The sequence below is a fragment of the Lathyrus oleraceus genome, chromosome 4 (assembly GCF_024323335.1).
Source record: "Lathyrus oleraceus cultivar Zhongwan6 chromosome 4, CAAS_Psat_ZW6_1.0, whole genome shotgun sequence".
Lineage (NCBI taxonomy): Eukaryota > Viridiplantae > Streptophyta > Magnoliopsida > Fabales > Fabaceae > Lathyrus > Lathyrus oleraceus.
The window spans coordinates 486,933,627-486,954,999 of record NC_066582.1 but is presented as its reverse complement, the minus strand read 5'-3'; the positions used below and the strand labels follow the sequence as shown (position 1 = coordinate 486,954,999).

Below are 21,373 nucleotides of genomic sequence, written 5' to 3'. Positions count from 1 at the left end.
GTACCTTCGGATTGTGAAGGGAACCAGGATAAATCTCTGTGTCATTATTTTTCTGCACTTTACCACTTTCCTAAACACCATTATAAACCAGAAAAATAATCCTTACATCAAGAAAATTTCAAGGTGTCTAATTCACCCCCCCCCCCCCCCTCTTAGACTGATTTCAGACTTACAATTGGTATCAGAGCAGGTTATAGGTAACCCGTTCCTAGACGATCCAAAATGGCTTCCGCAAATAATAATCTAGTCTTCAGAGATGGTGGTAGCAATAACAAGCCTTCACTATTCTGTGGTGAATATTTTGACTTCTGGAAAATTCGGATGAAGGCTCATTTAGAAGCACAAGGAGAAGAAATATGGGATGCTGTCCAAAATGGTCCTTTTATTCCTACAACGGTTGTTAACGGTGTTGGTTCATCAAAGCCTAAAACTTCATGGGATGATGATGATAAGAAGAAGGCCCTCTATGATAAAAAGGCAAAAAATCTTCTTCAAAGTGCACTCAGCATGGATGAATTCTTTCGCATTTCGGCATGCACAACGGCAAAACAAATATGGGATACCTTGGTAGAAACTCATGAAGGAACTGCCGAAGTTAAAAGATCAAGATTAAATACCTTGAGTCAAGAATACGAGTTGTTCAGAATGCAGTCCGGAGAATCCATCCTTGACTTATAGAAAAGATTTGTGCACTTGACAAATCATCTAAAAGCTATAGGTAAGACTTTAAGTAATGATGAATTGAATCTTAAAGTGCTTAGATCTTTAACCAGGGAATGGCAACCAAAAGTGACAGCAATATCAGAAAAGAAAAGTCTATCCACAATGACTTCCGCTACATTGTTTGGAAAACTTCAAGAATATGAGACGGAACTTGGAAGACTTGAAAAACATGAGAATCAAGATAAGAAGTCCAAAAGCATCGCTCTGAAAGTTGACTCCAAAGATGTTGAGAAAGAAGACAATCCGGAGGAGGATGAAAACTTCTTGTTACTTGTTAAAAGGCTAGGCAAATTTTTCGGTAAGAATGACAAACCTTCCTTCTATGCGAAAAGAAAGAAACACTTCATGAAAAGAGAAGCTTCCACTTCAATACAAGAGGTAACATGTTATGAATGTGGTAAGCAAGGCCACATAAAACCAGATTATCCTTAACTACCTAAGAAAAGTGGATTCAAAAGCAAGAAGGAGAACAAGTACAAAAAGGCTTATGTCGCATGGGAAGATAACGAAATAAGCTCGTCATCCGACTCAGATAGTGATGAAAGTGCAAACCTAGCATTAATGGCCTTAAACCATTCTGAGGATGAAGTAAATGAGGTTAGTAATGATTTCTCGCTTTTTGATAATGATGTGCAAGGTGCCATAGATGAACTATTAAATGAATGCAAAATTTTGTATAAAACTATATCATCTCAAAAGAAACAAATCTCAGTTTTGGAAGAGAAAATTGAGAAAATGGAAAAAGGTTTTGAAGTTGAAAAAGAAAAGATGATTAGTGATCAAAAACAAAATTTTGTATGCAATAAATGTGAGTCACTTTCTTTTCAGATTGTCCAACTAAAAAGAGTTCTTGAAAGATACGAAAAAGGACAAATTGGATTGGAGGGTGTACTTAGCCAACAAAGATATTCAAATGATAAAAGTGGGCTTGGTTACTCAAAGTTTTCAAAACCAAGCTCAAACAAGACAATCTTTGTTAAGGCAAGTGACCAACCAATCCAAGAGAAAGTGAACAAACCTAAAATAGTTCATAATTATCCTAAAAAGAAAAACCTTGTTAAGAAGAAGTCTTATCCTTCTAGGTATAGAAGTAATTTTGAACCAACATGCTTTTATTGTGGTATTAAAGGCCATACACCTAATGCTTGCTATATTAGAAACTTTAGTGTTACTAATGGGCATTACGTATGGGTAAAGAAAGGCACTAATTATGAAGGACCCAAAGCAACTTGGGTACCTAACAAAACTTAATCTGTTTTGTAGGCTTGCTTGGAATCCACATCAAACTTATGGTATCTCGATAGTGGGTGTTCCAAGCATATGACGGGAGACATCAACAAATTTTCAAATCTAAAGCTTAAAGCCAATGGTTTTGTTACATATGGAGATAACAACAAAGGAAAGATTCTTGGTAAAGGCATTGTTGGTGCACCACCTTTCACATCCATTGAAGATGTTCTTTATGTCGAAGGACTAAAGCACAATCTTCTTAGTATTAGCCAACTATGTGACAAGGGCTTCAAGATCAAGTTCACTAAAGATGAGTGCTTGATAGAAGACGAAGTCACACATGAGGTTAAACTAAAAGATTCGCACATATTCATATGGAACATTTGAATAAGTTGATCAAGCATGACCTCGTCATTGGTTTGCCCAAGATGAAGTTTATCAAAGATAGACTTTGTGATGCGTGCCAAAAGGGGAAACAACATAAATCAACTTTCAAATCAAAAAATATAGTGACCACTTCAAGGCCATTACAACTGCTGCACATGGACTTATTCGGTCCATCAAGAACAAGGAGCTTCAGAGGTAATATTTATGCCTTAGTCATTGTTGATGATTTCTCTAGATACACTTGGACTCTCTTTTTAGTGTAGAAAAATGACGCATTCAAAGCATTTAAGAAGTATGCAAAGCAAATCCAAAATGAGAAGTCACTAATCATTGCCTCCATAAGAAGCGACCATGGTGGAGAATTCCAAAATGCTTCCTTTGAAGAATTTTGCGATGAAAATGGAACCTCTCATAACTTCTAGGCACCAAGGACTCCTCAACAAAATGGAGTGGTGGAGAGAAAGAATAGGTCTCTCATTGAGCTTGCAAGAACAATGCTTAGCGACTCCAATCTTCCAAAATACTTTTGGGCGGATGCGGTAAGCACGACATGCTTTGTAAGTAATCGAGTCAATATTAGACCTATCTTGCAGAAAACTCCTTATGAACTTTTCAAGGGAAGAAAACCGAACATAGCCTACTTTCATATCTTCGGATGCAAATGCTTTGTCCTCAATAATGACAAAGATAATCTCGGTAAGTTCGATGAAAAATCCGCCGAAGGTATATTTCTTGGTTATTCTCTCTCTAGCAAAGCTTATAGGATTTATAGCAAAAGAACTTTAACTATTGAGGAATCTATGCATGTATCATTTGATGAAACTAACCCCTCCAAGGAGGATATTATTGTTGATAATGATGATGATTTAGTAGATATACCTCAAGAGATAGATTTCATATCCAGTAATGAAAATCAACCGGAACATCATGAAGAACAAGATCCACAAGACGCAAACATCAATGATCTACCTAAAGAATGGAGAACTCATAGAGACCATCCAATCGACAAGAACTTTGGTGACATTAGTCAAGGAGTCTCAACAAGATTGAATTTAAAGGATGCTTGCCTAAACATGGTTTTTTTCTCTCAAATTGAACCTTCCAAAGTTGATGAAGCCTTAGGAGACGACCAATGGATCATTGCTATGCAAGAAGAACTCAATCAATTTGAAAGAAATCAAGTTTGGAAACTTGGCCGACATTTTTACCAAGCCTCTCGCAAAGGAACCGGTTTACAAAATTCAAATAGAGCTTGAAATATTGGATGAAGGTGACATATAAACTCGTCATAACCTGTCTTATGATGAACCAGGGCAAAGGTATGCAAAAACATTATTATCTTACCAAAGAATAGAAAAAATGGTGTTTTACAAAATTTTCAATAAGTAACCGGTTACCACATCCTTGTTAACCGGTTAACCAGTAGCAAATTTGAATTCTGGGGCATTTTTTCTATCAGGTAACCGGTTACCACATTTCTGTTAACCGGTTAACCAGTAGCGTTTCTGACTTCTGTGTTACTTTTTGTTTAACGTAACCGGTTACCTCACTGCTGTTCTGTTTTTTTTTTTAAAAATAAATTTCATTTTTTTTAATTCATATCTTTTAAATATATGTGGCTCATATTCATTGCATGTGTTTTTGATTCTCTTCATCTTCGTCACTCTTCAACTCACTCTTAAACCCTCATAAAACCCCACATAAATTCCTCCATTGAAAAACCATAAAATCTCACATAACCTTCCAACTACTCCCTCCAAATCAATACCCACTCACTTTAAACTCTATATAAACTCCCTACCTCCTCATCTCTCACTCACAAAATCATTTCTCTCATAATCCAGAAATCCCCTTCAAAACCCTAACTCTCCTCCTCAACAATGGCTTCCTCTAGGCAAAATAAGGGTAAGAAGAAGATGGGAGAAGAAAGTTTTGATCCTTCAATGGAAAATATCGTTAAGGCTCGCTGTTTAACTTTTGGAATCCGCAACCGCCCTCTCTTGCCGGTCAAATATGTGAAGTTCACCTCTTTCCCAAGTCGGAGTTTTGTGTTTCCAGCTCTGTTAATCAAGCAACAAGTTTACGATTTGGCTTCCAATGACGGTGCTGTCTACCCTGATCTGGTACAAGAGTTCTTTCACACTTTCAATATTGTTTATGATGAGGATGACAACATGTTTATGACTGTAAAAGTGAAAGGGAATGAAATAGAACTCAGCATGGAAGAACTGGGATCTTTTTTAGGTATTTCATCTGAAGGAGAAGAAATTTCTCATGTCATGAAGCGAGATTCTGAAATCTGGAAAGACTTCAAGTGTACGGACTATTATTTCAACATTACAAGATACTCTCAAGAGGAAATCCTAGGATGATCAAATCCCTTCACTCCAAGATTCCACAGGCTGGCTAAAAACCTATCGGTAAGTGATCGAATGCTTCACTTTGTTCTTGCATATGTTTTGGTACCCAAGGATTCCAATCATTCTCAATTGAGTGATATGGAGATTATGTTGCTTTACGCTATCAAATCTGGGATACAAATCAATTGGGCTTATGTTTTCATGCACCATCTGACGCACCTTCAATCGCTATCCGGAGGTATTCCATATGGTCGTTTTATTTCTATCATCATTGAAAAGAGTGGAATTGCTGTGAAATGTGAACCTTAATTTATGATGACTGTCAAAACCAATGAGATAATGTTGACTCCGCTACCAAAAACACTGGCATAGGCTATGACTTACCATCTGACATGTATCGTTATCGAGAATCGGCTGGGCACTCATCTTCTACTCCTCCGATTCCTAAAGGTGGCTATACCAATGAGGTCCTCTACAACAAACTGTGTTCCGTAGATGAAAAACTTGACCGCCACCATAAGGAGCATCAGTTAGGCATGGCAGCCCTTAGGAAAATGATGACCAAACTCTCTCATGCTCCTAAACCACCAACTGTACCCGACAATGATGAAGATGATGATGATACCGAGATCGATGCAATGTTTGAGAGTCCTTAAAAAATCCTATGTTTAACATATTTGCTTGTTGTTTCTTGTCCGGTTTTTATTACTTTGATCGTTTAATTTCTTGTTCGTTTAAAGTTTAAGAACAATCGTTTTATTGTGTTTTGGTTGTGTTTTAACAATATTATGGCTCTTAATTATATGATGTTTTGTATGCTTTTTATATGCATGATCTCCAAACTGTTAATATGTCTTGTCCCATCCTTTTCAATAATGACAAAGGGGGAGAAGAGATTCTCTAGCATATATTGTATGTATCTAACAAACTTGCAGGAACTCAAAATTTCAAAGTCTCCAAATAAATCAAGAATTTAGGGGGAGCATTATCATAGGGGGAGCAAACGTGTTAGAACATCAAGTCTGATGACTCTTTCAAGAATCGCCTTTTGAATCGGGTTGTCATCATCAAAAAGGGGGAGAATGTGAAGACATGGCTTCTCGAGTATTTTGATGAAGACAACGATGCACGTACAGGGTCAAACATCAAAGAATGGATCAAGACTTCGATAGAGCAAATTTACACAAAGTTTCAATCATACATAGCTCAAAGTCGCTCGAGAAATTGATCACAAAGGTATTGGAATTTAATCTTAGTTAATGTTTATATATAAAGTGCTCAATTGATTGTTGCATGCATAATATGATATGTACACTTATAATTTATTTCAAAATGGTTACAAATTTTAAAAGTTCTCAATTTTTCCTTTTTTCAATAGTGGTAACCGGTTAACACTTTTGGGGTAACCGGTTAACCCGAAACAAAATTCAATTTCTGGGCAGATTTTGTTAGCATGTAACCGGTTAAAACTTTCATGGTAACCGGTTACACAGTTTAAAATTTGAATTTTTCTTAACGTTACAATTAATGTAACCGGTTAACACAATTTGGGTAACCGGTTACTACTGGGAATTTTTGTAGAAAAATTGCAACTTTTCATATTTTCAATTCATGCTTCTTCTCTATGAACCATGGAATCCATTGGTTGTTTGCATCTGGTTAAAGAGGTTCATAGAAGAATATTTAAACAAATTTTTTTCAGATTGCAAATCACCTCCTTAAAAAAATTAATTTTCACAATCTTTCTTTGTTTACTATTTTTAAAGATAAGTGTCCAAAATTCATATGCATCATTTGAACACTTCTATAAACATTGTAAGATTGATTATTCCAAAAGGAGAAGATCAATCCTTTGATTGATGTGCAGATATTTCCAAATTATTCAAACTTCCATTTAAATTATACACTTATTGCTCTTCACATCTTAATTTTTCCAGCATTAGTGGAATTAAGATAGTGAGTGTTTTATCCTTACTTGTTTGATAGTAAGAGGTGCATAAGAGAGGATTGTTCTCTTATCACTAAGAAGGTTTCCTTGTTGTTTAGAAACAAGAGAGTCACTTTGAGAGGATTGTTCTCATAAGTGGACTTTGTTGGAAATCCAAGAGTTTGTTCTTGGTGGTTTTTGTTGGTCATTGTACAAGTCCAAACAAATAGTGAAAATCTCTTTCTTGTTGGAAAGGGGATTGGATGTACCTTCAGATTATGAAGGGAATCAGGATAAATCTCTGTGTCATTATTTTTCTGCACTTTACCACTTTCCTAAACACCATTATAAACCAGAAAAATAATCCTTACATCAAGAAAATTTCAAGGTGTCTAATTAACCCCCCCCCCCCCCCCCCCCCCCCCCCCCTTAGACTGATTTCAGACTTATAACCCACATTTACCAGAATACATGAAACTATCATATCCCATAATTAAGAAGAAATCAATACAAGAGGATGAGGCCGTAATGTTTGAGAAATTTAAAGAAATGTTAAAACAACTTCACGTTAGTCTCTCTTTTTCATAAAGTTTTAGATTTAACTCTCAAGTTTGCTAAGTTTATGTAGATATTGCTTAAAGGTGGAAAACAGAAGTTGAATTGAGAACATGTTAACATGGTTGAAAAAGAGGAGATGATAGAAAGGGAGGAAGTTCCACCAAATATGAATGATTCATAAGAGTTCAACATTACTTGCACCATTGGGGGATGACAATACCACACACTTTATGTGACCTAGGATGAAAGATCAATGTCATGCCACCGAACAAATTTAAGGAATTGGAGATAGGAGAGCTTGTACCAAGTAACATGACGCTAACTTTGGCTAACTCATTTGTGACTTGTTCGCTTGGTATTGCACAAGATGTGCTAGTTCATGTCGATGGATTGACCTTCCCTGCAGACTTTGTGGTAATCAACATGAAAAGTGATTCGGAACGGTCTGTGATTCTTGGGTGCCCATTCTTGGCAACAAGGAAGGAAAAATAGATGTGGAGACGGGTGAGTTAATTTTGAAGTTTAATAAGGAGAAAATGGTATTTCATGCCTATCAATGGTCACAATATATGGAGGATCTTGACATATGCTATCAATTGAAAGAGAAAGGTAGTGAAGTTCTCAAGAGGATAAAAAAGGATTATTTTACTGGCGTAAGGGTATCCCTTGCGCTTGATGTGTTTTGAGCATTGAGCGTCAAGCTATTGACGTAAAAGACGTGCTGGATGGGAGACAACCCATCAATTTTTAAATTAGTTTTTCTTTTGCAATAATTTCTTTTATTTTCAATTCAAGGCTAGCCTAAGAGGAAGTAGCTACTCAAGCATCAATTTTTTCATAAAGATCTCTATGACCTTAATAAATTTAGTTGTAGCTGCTTATGTTTTTTTTCCAGATTGCAAGTTCTAACTTTAGCATTGAATAAATGATCCAAGAAAAAAAGGGGACTTGATCATAATAACAACAACTGACAACTTGAAGGCAAAGGAAGAGAAAAGAATCAACGAACTTGTACTTAAACTTCAGATACCTCATTTGGTAAGGTTTGAGCCAAAATATTTCCGTTGTTCACTTTTTCTTTCTTCCATTGTTCACTTTTTCTTTCTTAGAGTGTATCCATGCAATTTTATTTTATTTGGTTTGATCTATGTTCGATTAAGTTTTCTAGTTTGATTGACACACATTGAGGCAAGTTTTTTGTTTATAACTTTGAGCCTTTGTAGCCACCTCTTTCTTTCAGTGATGTAGCCTACAACTCTTAACCATTTGACTTGAAAGATTCATTATTTCCACCATCTCTTTGGAGTCTGGTAGAATTTTGGTTCTTAAAGTTAAATAAAAAAATTAAGTTTGGGGTTGCTCTTGGAAGTGAGCAAAGTTCTAAGTTTGGGGTTTGGGTATTAGAGTTAAATGGTCAAAATTTCAAAAATATTGAGAAAATAAGAAGTGGAAAAAGTCACTTCTTCTTCAAAAAGAAGAAGAGAAAAATGACCAAAACTCCAGTACCAACAAAAAGGAATGAAATGGTACGACAATAGAAGGAGAACAAGGTACATAACTCCAAAGGTTTAAACCTGCTTTCCTAAACATATTCTACCCGAACATAAGCCCAATTACAACCTGAAAAGATCTCTTATGTGTGTGTTATGATTTCTATGATAAACTATATTAGAACATGATCAAGCTAAATATATTTTATTTTGTATGTCGATTGAGTGATAAACCTATCCATTAAGCGAGTAAAGTGAGCTGAGAGATAGGTTGAGTACTCGTCAATGTTAAGGACATTTTTTGAATTTGCCGGAAATAAGTTGGAAGCTGGAACAATGGCCAGGTAATGACAAAATATGGTGATGTTTAATTGTTATTATATGACTTGTTGTCTGTTGAAATATGTAGTTGCAGGTGAGTTGCTTGAGGACAAGTAAAGATTAAAGTTTGGGGTTGTGATGACAGTTCATCATTGCATAGAATTAGGTGAAATATCAGTAAAAATTGAGCAAAAAATGAGTCAAAATGAAGAAGAAAGACCCAAGAATGAGTGAAAAATAACCAAGTATGGAAGAATGAGACTTGGTGAAAATTCTGGTGAAAAATTGGGAATTTTGGTGCAGCTATTGGAATAATCACACGCTCCATCGCATGCCATCGCATGCACGGTAAAGTTGAAAGAGTTATATTACGTGCACCATGCTTGTAAAACACATGCGATAAGTGTTTTCTGGGCTTTTTCTGATGCGTTCTGACCTGTTATGAGTGCTTTTTAAGATGATTTTCAGCAGTTTGGCAAATGTTACAAATTCTTGCACTGGAAGCACGATTTTACAGTATCAAAGGGTGATTTTGAGAGCATTTAAAGCCATTGGAGGCCAATCCTTCAAGGGAATTCATATGTTATTGTAATTTTTATTACGAGTAGCTAAAGCTCATATAGATCAGGTTGTGTGATGATGAACCTTATCCAATCTTGTTGGCATTATATATTAGTTTGACTTTGTATGAATCCTTTGAACTATAATTTTATTCTGTTGTTGCTTATTCTTAATTTTTATTTATTTGAGATACTCTGTTAATCTGATATTGGACACATATGGATTACTGATCCTTAACATATGTGTTAGACCTAAGACAACTATTCTACTTACGCTGGTTGAATAGGGATATGAGACCCCGAGTAATGGCATATGAAATTAACGTTCTATATATTGCCTAACCCTGCTTACGTTGGCGGACTAGGGATAGAAAGCTCTAAGTAGTGGTTAACAAGTTATTTCGTGGGGGACTGACTATAACGGTTTTGTTAATTCGTGAGATTATAAAGATAAGACCATTCATACAAGGCATCCTACATCAATAAGCGATGATAAAGGGATTCTAATACACAACCTAACCATCTTTATTACTTATGTTTAAACTCACCATTTGTTTTCCGTTTAAAAACCTGGAAACCCCTTTATATTACACAATTGATGACTTGTTCGAACAGAGTCTTTAAGGGTTTGATCTTTTTATTATAGCGACACTATTGATACACTTATCAAAAAGTCATAAGTGATATTAGAGTATTATGTTTCATAATACTATTAGATGTGTCAATCTATTATATTTTATGACTTTCAACAATTGGATTTCTATCATTAATCTAGAACTTACTCGAATTTGATCCTTAAAGATTATAAGTTGATAAATTTAAAATTTAAAATTAAAACAAATATTACCACAAATGGATGAACAAAAATATAAATGTGCGAAAGTAAATTAAAATGCTAAAAATGTATAAATAAAAGCTAGATTAGGTATAAATTATAGTAATATATAAATACTAGTAATATGTAAACTCGGTTACATCTATAATTCGATTAACCTTAAAGTTCTCAAATCTCAATATTTTACGCGAAATACTCTTTAATAGTAAGTTTTATGAATTTTTTACTCAAATATCCTAATTTTAATTTTTTTTCTTAAAATAGCCCACATTTTAGATTAATTATCAAACTATACCACTTTTAAAAAAAAAACGTCAAAGCACATGTGCCAGATCAATTGACGCTTGCTCTCTAATTTAGAGAGGTGACGTCAATTGGATTGACTTCTGCATCTAGTGTTGCCAATCCAATTGGCGCCTATGTGTTATTTTTAAATGTAATCGCCAAATGAATTGACACCAGTGTGTATTGTATAATTTTTAGTATAGATAGAGGTGTAGTGTGATTCATTTTTTCATATCTCTTTCTCATTATCTTGTAATATTGCAAACATTGTTCGTCTTCATCGCCGCCAAGGGAAAGTGATTTATTCGAGATAAAAGCATCTGATGGAGATGCTCTTCGAGAGAAAAGCCTCGTAATTATATGGCTTGGTACAAATCAATTGGATTTGAGTTTCTCCCCGAGGATATGTACCTGTAGGATCCACGCCAAGTCACTTACACCCAAGAAGCTTCAACATCTACCCCTACAAAATTATCAGACCAGTTACTCATAACCCTCTATCCAACAAAATTACCGGCCCACAAACAGACATACCTATGACTTTAACATGTGAAACACCCAACCACAATACCAAGAGTATACCCCGTATCACCGCCAACAAGAAAATCATTATCAAGACACCTAACATCAATATGCCTCCAATACATCACCCTACCATAGCCGCCATAGCAAAAACACTCAGCGACGTTTAACACCAACCGTCTCTCCTACTATAGCCAAGAAGCTCAAACACCACAAAACCAAAACATGTAACAACCAAATGTCTACCAAACACCACTACCCTCATTTCAACCTTTCCCCAACTATCATTCACACCAATGTCACCCTTCAATCAACCTGGTCGCACCCTAATTACTCAAACATACCCTAACTACTCTGGCATGGGTCACGAACTCAACTATGACGGTAGCTTTCATTGCATACACATGACTACGTGGAATTGTCTGAACTTCTTAGGGAATTTGTTGCAGGTGTTGTTGTTCATGGATCCTTAAATTCTCAAACACATGGGGTGAATCAACAACGTGGGTTAGTGCCACACGTTAGGGTAACTAGAGGATGTGAAACCGAAGGTCGGTTGGGTCATCCAGGTCAACGATAATAATATTTTTGGTTTTCGTATGTAAACGCAACCTAATATTAATATTTTCGATTTTGACTTTTATATAACATATTAATTATTAACCCAAAAAAATTACACAATACACAATGATGCGAATCCAATTGGCGACTACATTTAAAAATAGCACATAAGTGCCGATTGGATTGACAACATTATGTGCAAAAGTCAATCCAATTGGCGCCACCTCTTTAATTTAGAGAGCAAGTGCCAATTCATCTGACACCAGTTCTTCAAAGTGGGTTATTTTAAAAAATGATCTAAAATATGGATTATTTTGAGTTTTTTTTTGAAAATATGGGTTATTTTGATAAAAAATTCAAATTTTATTCATTCTATATTTTTTAATTCAAAATACTCTTTTACTCACAAATTTTACTCACTTCTCTAAATACTCTTTTACTTACAAAATTTACATAGACAAATAACTTCATTTTCGATAAATCCAATCACATATAATTTATTATATTTTTCTCTCCGTCTTAAATTATAAAATATTTTGGACAATTCACATTAAAAAAACATAATTAATATTGCATTGGAAAGTAAAATTATACATGACTTTACACCATTGTCATTCGTTTATTATACATGAAAGAAAAATTAAAAAATTTTAAAAAAGAAAAAAATAATAATGATAATGGATATATTGAAAAATATCATTAATATTACATTGAAATGATAAAATGACTTATAATTTAAGATATTTTTTAATAAAATGATTTATGATTCGAGATAATTTTTTTTAAATGACTTATAATTTTAATTTGGGGTAAAAAAGATAACTAAAACAAAATTGAATTTTATATAGATAAATAAGCTTTTGTTTATTTCTTGTGAATTCAACAACATCTAATTTGATATATATAAAAAAGTGAATTTCATATCAGAAAGAAAAGCCTAAATGACTGAATATTAAGTCGTGGTTGACAAAAATGATTTATATTAACAGTTGAATAATTTTGTCATACTCATAATATAGTCTATACCATTTCTATCTATCCTTCATCATTTTTTAAAAGTGAATCATTTTTAATTTAAAATGCACTTTAAAATATAGTACACCACTAGTTACCTTTCTTTTTTTCCCCTTAAATAAAGTTGTCTTCTTTTGTACACAAGAGAGTTAATGTTTAAAATTAGTGAGACGCATGCAAAAGGATGATGATTGTGTCCTAGATCGAGGCACGCAAACGCAAACCCCTTTTGTGCATTTTAAGACTCTGTTCCGCGCATTATCTTCCTTCAACCCCCTTCCCATTTCCTATTCTTTATTTCCCTCCATCCCTCCCTTCTCACACAAGACACACCCCTATCCCATTTCACAATCTTCTCTTTTTAATACCTAGAACAATCACATGTAGTAAAAAGAGATCCCATCCTTGTGGCCATTTTATTTACACTTTTTGCATTTTTGGAGTCGGAAACATTAATATAAAATTTTATACTCCTTTCGTCTTAAAATAAATACTATATTTAAAAAAATTATTTGTTATTAAATATGTATTACTTTAATTTTTATCTTTTTTTATCACTTTATATTAATAATAATTAATTAATAAAACTAATTTAATAAAATCATTTTGACATCCAACCTCAACCTCATTGTTTTATTACAAACAAAAATTTTTAGATTCGAATCTTCAATACTATATACATCAATTTAATAAATTATTAGTTTTTTTTCTTAAAAAAAAATAACTATACTCCTACGCAGACAAAACGACAAACCTGAGAATATATTCGGGTAAGTAAATAATAAATATTGGAAACCGCGCCGCTAGATAAGGCTATTTTGGTCCAACCAATCTCTTCTCTTCTGTAACTCCGCACTTTCATTTCATTTCATTTTCCATCTTAAAATATTACTCCTTCAGCTACAGATACATACAGTGAATCAAAACCACAACATCACAAAACTAGGGTTTCATCTTCATGCACAATCACACACGAGATTCACCGTTCCAAAACCATGGTTAACAGATCAAGCATAAACTCTATCTCCGGTGGATGAAGATCGGTTCTAACGGTGTCGTTTGGAGCTTGCTTTTTTAGAAATTAAGTTGAAGTTGAAGAAAAAGTGCTTTTTGTTTGTGGTGTGTTTGGATTTGGTTGTTGTTTATGGCAATGTCCTGCAAGGATGGTAACAAGCATTTAATGGATAATGGAAAGTATGTCCGTTATACACCTGAGCAGGTTGAAGCTCTCGAGAGGCTTTATCATGACTGCCCTAAACCGAGTTCAATTCGGAGACAGCAGCTTATTCGGGAGTGTCCTATTCTCTCTAATATTGAGCCAAGGCAAATCAAAGTTTGGTTCCAGAATAGAAGGTATCGTTGTTTTGTTTAATGCAACCTTTTAGGATGATGATGATGATGATGAATTTCTGAATATGCTATTTTTTTAATTATGTTTATGTGTGTTGTATTGTTGATTCTTTTGAATTTTGTTGGGGTTGTGTTTTGGGTTTTTGTGAAATTAGGTGTAGAGAGAAGCAGAGGAAAGAATCTTTTAGGTTGCAAGGTGTGAATAGGAAGTTGACTGCCATGAATAAGCTGCTGATGGAGGAGAATGATAGGTTGCAGAAGCAGGTGTCTCATCTGGTGTATGAGAATGGCTATTTTCGTCAAAACACACAAAATGTAAGATTTTTGTTGTTTCAGGATGTGTATTTCAGGATTCTTATGTGGTTTTTCAGAAACACGGGATAATTTTTTCTCTTGTAATTAGCGAGGACTATTGTATGTGATAGGGATGCTTGTAAAGTTTAAATATTTGTTTTGTGCTTAATTGTTCTTCCACCCTTACTTTCTTTGCATATTCAGGCTACCAAAGACACGAGTTGCGAGTCAGTTGTGACGAGTGGTCAACACAATATGACTAGTCAACATCCCCCAAGGGATGCAAGTCCTGCAGGGTGAGTGGGATTGATGGGTACTTGGTCAATTTCTGACACTGGTTTGTGATTACTTGTTTGTATATATATGGTTAATGGAATCTTGGCTTATTTATCCTTTTCCTTTTCAGGCTTTTGTCCATTGCAGAAGAAACTTTAGCAGAATTTCTTTCAAAGGCTACTGGAACTGCTGTTGAGTGGGTCCAAATGCCTGGAATGAAGGTATCATAACAACTGTTCATTGGTTGACCCATTAGTTATTAGTATTTTATAAAATAGAATGCTAAAAAAATGTAAAATTGTCATAACGGGATGATGACTTATCATCCAATGTTATGATAATCTTCATTAGCATCTATGTTTCAGTAATTATTTTTAAATCACCTTTCTTCATTGAATTTGCTGATGTGTGCAGCCTGGTCCGGATTCCATTGGAATCGTTGCTATTTCTCATGGTTGCACTGGTGTGGCAGCAAGAGCTTGTGGTCTAGTGGGACTTGAACCCACTAGGGTAAGTTGTCAAGATTTATTATTTTTAGAATTGAATATCTTACTTGAGTTTATGATTCGCATGGTCAAACATACTCTCTCCAGGTTGCAGAAATCCTCAAAGACCGTCCTTTGTGGTTTCGCGATTGCCGAGCTGTTGACATTGTCAATGTGCTGCCCACTGCAAATGGTGGAACCATTGAGCTGCTTTATATGCAGGTAAAGAGAAATTCATAATGCATAGATAAAGATTCTATATATTGATGATTGTCACTCAATAACGTGTATGCTTATTTGTTGCCTTTGATGACCAGCTATATGCACCAACCACATTGGCACCTGCGCGAGACTTCTGGTTGTTACGCTACACTTCTGTTGTAGAAGATGGCAGCCTAGTGGCAAGTGACTCTAAATTTTTTGGCCTAACATTTGATTAGATATTATTGTTAATAACAAGTTCGTAATTGACATTTCTTGTGCAATGGCCTAGTCCTACTGTTACTTTTTGTAGTCTCCCTACCCCACATATATGTCTAAATCATCATTTATGTGTGCCTTAGATATGTGAGAGGTCTCTTAAAAATACTCAAAATGGTCCAAGCATGCCTCCTGTGCCGCATTTTGTTAGAGCAGACATGCTGCCTAGTGGATACCTGATAAGACCTTGTGAAGGAGGTGGTTCCATCATTCACATTGTTGATCATATGGACTTAGAGGTACATTTATTCAACTTAGTTGCATTAATTATATTTTTTTAACTTCAAATTAACTTCAGTATTTGGTTCTATTGTTAGCCATGGAGTGTGCCAGAAGTACTGCGCCCGCTATATGAATCATCAACAGTGCTGGCTCAGAAGACTACTATGGCGGTATGGTTGTTTTTCTTTTACTGATGGAACATCAGCATATATGTTTTTCTTCTGTTCCTATTAAAGTTTATATTGTAAAAGATGTTGTTGACTTCATTGTAACAATAATGACTAGTGATTTTGAAAGGGCTATAGCATCATTAAGTGCTTCTCTTTTCAATATAGGCCTTACGTCATCTAAGGCAGATCTCTCATGAAGTTTCTCAGCCCAATGTCTCTGGGTGGGGTAGACGTCCAGCAGCTCTGCGGGCACTTAGCCAGAGATTGAGCCGGTTAGTACCAAGGGGGCACGATTTTTGTTCTTACACTTTGCAAATATATTTGGGATCTCACATCTTCCTCTTGGCAGGGGTTTCAATGAGGCACTCAATGGGTTTACTGATGAAGGGTGGACAATGATGGGCAACGATGGTGTAGATGATGTCACTATTCTAGTGAATTCATCGCCTGAAAAATTAATGGGTCTGAATCTTTCCTTTGGCAATGGATTCCCTTCTGTCAGTAATGCAGTGTTATGTGCCAAGGCATCAATGCTATTACAGGTCAAGATGCTTAGCAATTTCTATTAATTTCTTTATAATGATAAATAAATAAAAATCTATAACTGAACATTTTTTTAGACAATTAAACAGGCCATGCAGATATTATTATTACTATATTGTTAATACCCAGTACATAACATTACTCTGTGGCCTTTTCTTTCCACTAATAGTTGAGCATCTGTTCTATTGCCAAATAATCATAAAATTTAATTGATCGTTAATAGAGACTTCCAATTGCCTAGACAATACATGGTTCAGAGGGGGTACATGTTAGGATTTGATTGATCAGTAATTTTTCTAATCAATAAGTAAGTAGTGTACATACTTATTTGTTGTATCTGTATTATTTCTGTTCTTTGCCTGTCCCACTGTTCCCTATGAAAAAACACACGAGCCCGAAGAACTGTTAAGTTAAAAAGATTGTTTCAGCGACACAAATCCAATAGTTATATTAAGTTCTATATTGACATGTTCCAGTTCTTTTGTCCAGAACGTGCCTCCAGCCATTCTCCTAAGGTTCCTGCGAGAACATAGATCAGAATGGGCAGACAATAACATGGATGCTTACACAGCTGCAGCCATTAAAGTTGGCCCTTGTAGCTTAACAGGGTCTCGCATGGGAAATTATGGGGGTCAAGTTATACTCCCGCTAGCTCATACTATTGAGCATGAGGAGGTGATATATTTGTGTTAATTATGCAGTATAACTGTTAATAGTTTTACCATTCTGCATGTACTAACTTTTAGTTTAATCATGCTAGTTTTTGGAAGTCATTAAGTTGGACGGGGTTTCCCATTCTCCTGAAGACGCAATGATGCCTAGAGAATTGTTTCTGTTGCAAGTAAGTTATTTCCTCTCTCATATTGTTTGCTCTAGGCTTAACCCTTTTTTAGATGTTGCTGACCTGGCTTCCTTGTTATTTTGTATGCTACTCATAACACTTGCATAGTTATATTGTCAGATTTGGTAGATGTTATAAGGTTCACATTTCCTAGCCTTGTAATTATGGTGTCTATATGTTTTGAACTAATTTAGGATTTAAGTCGTTATAGATGACTATAATACTGGGAAACTGGGAACCGCATAATTGAATTTAGGTGCATTCTTCTGGTCCTGTTGATGTGTTGTTATTTCTTTTCTTTCCCAGTGTTTGAAATCAAAACATCACCATTGTCCATGTAGGCACTTACTAACTGAAATCGTGAGTGTGGCTCAGTTTATTCTATTATATCTGTGAGGGGGGATGCTGTATCCCCAAACCTGTGGAATGGATAGCTTGCTACTTTTACTCAGTATCTTTTGAATTCCTGCTTTTATTAGAATGGGGAAGCTTTCCGTCTTAATGCGGTGGTTTCTAGTACATACTTGTTTGTGATTCTATTTCTTACAATTTCATTTCATATTGTTTTGGTAGCTATGCAGCGGAATGGATGAGAATGCTATTGGCACCTGTGCAGAACTTATTTTTGCTCCAATTGATGCTTCATTTGCTGATGATGCCCCACTTCTACCTTCTGGATTTCGCATCATTCCTCTTGAATCTGGAAAGGTAAGCTTCATATATTGCCAAACTATTTCAGTTTTTTAGTATTCATCTTTCCACTAGAATATTTTATTCATAGCAATGGAATATTTTATAGGAAGCTTCCAGCCCTAATCGCACTCTTGATCTTGCATCTGCCCTTGACATTGGCCCCACTGGAAACCGAGCTTCAAGTGATAATGCTGGAAATTCTGGTTGTGTGAGATCTGTGATGACAATAGCATTTGAATTTGCATTTGAAAGTCACATGCAAGAGAATGTAGCATGCATGGCACGTCAATATGTTCGCAGTATTATATCATCAGTTCAAAGGGTAGCATTAGCACTTTCTCCGTCTCATCTGAGTTCACATGCTGGGCTGAGGTCACCATTAGGAACTCCTGAGGCGCAAACCCTTGCTCATTGGATCTGCAACAGTTATCGGTACATATCTTGCCGAGGCTGGTGTAATAAATATATTTTGATGTGATATTAAGGCTACCCTTATTTTTCAAGATTTTAATAAAAATGAGAACTAAACTTCATACACTACATACTATTTCATTCAATGAAGTGATTTGAGCTCTTGTCAATGATAGGTTTGATGAGTTGTATCCATAATGTGGGATGTTCTTTTTCTTTATGGCCTGTTCTTGTCCTTTGATGGTCCAGCCTTTTTAATAATTGAAAATTACCAAAAGAATCTTGCTAGGCGAGATGCTGAGCTCTGCAAATAGATGCATAACATATCACTAAGTTCTGGACCTCTGGTGTAGTTGGTTATTTTTAAATTTCTATCTAGTTGGCGGACATGCAAACCTTTGATCTTGCAACTCATTATCAAATATTATTGACAGATTAAATGCAATGCTTCAATTTAAAATTCAATAGCTTTGCTTGCATAGATTAATGGTTTGTTTTAAAAAGTTGTGATTTGCATGTTTTTGCTCCTTCTAACTTGTAAAATTTATTACCGAACAACTCTAAAAAAGTACTGTAATTGTTATATATCACCTCTTTCTTTATATCACGTAGTTAGATTTATTGTTCAAGTGCCTACTCTTTTAGCAAGCCGAAACTTGTATATTGATCACTGAGCTGTTGTCTGGTTATTTGTTTTATAGATGCTACTTGGGTGTGGAGCTGCTTAAATCTAATAACGAAGGAAAAGAATCTATACTCAAGTCCTTGTGGCATCACTCAGATGCTGTATTATGCTGCACTTTAAAGGTATGTTTCAAATTGATTTCTATTTCAAAGGACATTTATTTTATTTCGTGTATCTTATCTGGCTGTTGTGCATTTAATATCTTTAATTCAAAACTATATTAAATTAGTTGGGACTATGGAATACGGGTTTTCAAAAGGAGGCTGTAATGCCTGAATTGCCTCTTAGTTGATAAACTTTGTGGGAAGGATTTCCATTCTCTGGTCCAAGTAGACTTTGGTCTGGTGGTGCGAGTTGAGTCTGGCTTGAATTGAAGGTTCATTGATATACTCGGACATTTTTAATGAAAAAGCTACAATGAAAACGGAAGTTTATTTCCTTCATAAATTATTTATGTTTTATTGTATTTTGCCTTGGACTATAGATCCATTACTAGGTACTTTGAAAGAGGCTTTACTAGTCTGATTCTTGATCTAACTATATGTTTACGAGTCAATTTACTCTTAATTATTTTATATACCCATCTTGTTTTGTTAGACCTTCTTTGAAAGCAAATTCATTGAACTTTCTGTTTATGCAGGCAATGCCAGTGTTCACTTTCTCAAACCAGGCAGGGCTTGACATGCTGGAGACTACCCTAGTTGCATTACAAGATATAACTTTAGAGAAAATATTCGATGATCATGGTCGAAAAGCACTCTTTTCAGAGTTTCCCCAGATTATTCAACAGGTCTACAGCTTTTTATTTATTAAAAATGCACTGATTGAATTGGTTTATTTTTAACCAGATGTATGGTATAGACCTTAATTTTGCACTGATTGAACTCTATCCTTTACTTTATTTATCTAACCAAGTTCCCTCTGAATTGGCTGTATGCTGTGAAGTGTTAGCAGAACCGGTAGCATTTTCAAGCTCTATACTAATTCATTCTCATTCATTTATGATAGGGTTTTGCATGTCTGCAAGGTGGTATTTGTCTCTCAAGCATGGGGCGACCTGTATCATACGAGAGAGTTGTTGCTTGGAAGGTGCTGAATGATGAACAGAATGCTCATTGTATTTGCTTTATGTTTGTGAACTGGTCTTTTGTTTGACATTGTATTCTTGGTATCAGTGTGTTAAGATGAAAATACTTACTCCAAGACATTTATGCTGTGTTATTTTCTTTTTGTTCTTTTACTGGATTTGCTCTCAAGACATGGATTTGCATATGATATGACTATTTGTGTTTTGTGTATGTTACCAGTTTCCTTCATTCTCCGGCTAATATTTTGCGCTTAGAAATAATTTGCTCATCTGAGCATGGGATAAATTTTTGTTGAAATTTGATTTAAATAGTTCTATTTAAATAGTTAAGGGCATGTTTGTTTCAGTTGAGAATTTTTTTGAAGAGATTGATTTAAATAGTTCTATTAAAATTTTAAAAATTTACTTAAATTTAAAATTATTTTAAATAATATAAAAATCAATTTTGATTTGTTTTTTTGTAAAATTATATGATTTTAATTATATTTAAATGTTTAATATTGTACATTTATTATGTTAGGGATGTCAAAATTAATACTTTAACTTCAAAAAAATGAATTAATTTTTTTATATTTTATTTTAAAATTTATTTTCGTAGAAGTCATTTTTTTAAATTTTTTTTCTATTTTGTAAAGCTAAAACAAAGAGGGTAGCACCATTAGATGCATATAAACTTTCCTTTTTTGTTACAATTGTTTTAAGCAATCTAGATCTCGAAAACTTGTTAAAATCTTGAAAAAATTTCAAAATTTTTAAACCCTTTTATTAGAGTAAAAGTTAAATTCTTACTACCAACTTGATCATCATACTTTTGGATTCCTAGTTTAAATTTGCGTGCTTGCGCCAATTCCATAGTATCTTTTATTTTTCACAAGTGATCCATTCAAAAGAAACTTCAACTTTATCTGATTATTATATCCTTCCATGCAACTAACTTCTATGTATCTCCTTCCTTCCTTTTCATGAATTATTAAGCTTCTCGTGAACTTAAACCTATGTGGGGGAAATATTGTATACGTAGCAAGTTCATATCCTTCTTTTCATGTATGATGCTTTACCACAA

The 21,373-nt window shown here is 34.7% G+C and overlaps 1 protein-coding gene across 1 annotated transcript; it reads left to right on the top strand.

Annotated features, from left to right (window-relative positions):
- The first annotated feature begins 13,593 nt into the window (after positions 1-13,593).
- Positions 13,594-20,521, top strand: LOC127076492 (homeobox-leucine zipper protein ATHB-15). The gene is made up of 18 exons (XM_051018158.1): positions 13,594-14,126; positions 14,279-14,438; positions 14,622-14,713; positions 14,824-14,914; positions 15,108-15,203; positions 15,287-15,400; positions 15,496-15,579; positions 15,742-15,897; positions 15,976-16,050; positions 16,216-16,322; positions 16,400-16,592; positions 17,083-17,268; positions 17,354-17,434; positions 18,008-18,142; positions 18,234-18,559; positions 19,240-19,345; positions 19,864-20,013; positions 20,232-20,521. The coding sequence occupies exons 1-18, from the start codon at positions 13,918-13,920 to the stop codon at positions 20,376-20,378; spliced, it is 2,508 nt and encodes an 835-aa protein (XP_050874115.1). The 5' UTR covers positions 13,594-13,917; the 3' UTR covers positions 20,379-20,521.
- The last annotated feature ends 852 nt before the right edge of the window (positions 20,522-21,373 follow it).

What these genes read in the sequence shown, in the direction of transcription:
- LOC127076492 (XM_051018158.1), top strand. Translation starts at nt 13,918, where the DNA reads ATGGCAATGTCCTGCAAGGATGGTAACAAGCATTTAATGGATAATGGA. An exon ending in CTCAGAAGACTACTATGGCG is followed by an intron (nt 16,051 to 16,215) that starts GTATGGTTGTTT and finishes TTTTCAATATAG; the next exon opens with GCCTTACGTCATCTAAGGCA. An exon ending in TGGATCTGCAACAGTTATCG is followed by an intron (nt 18,560 to 19,239) that starts GTACATATCTTG and finishes TTTGTTTTATAG; the next exon opens with ATGCTACTTGGGTGTGGAGC.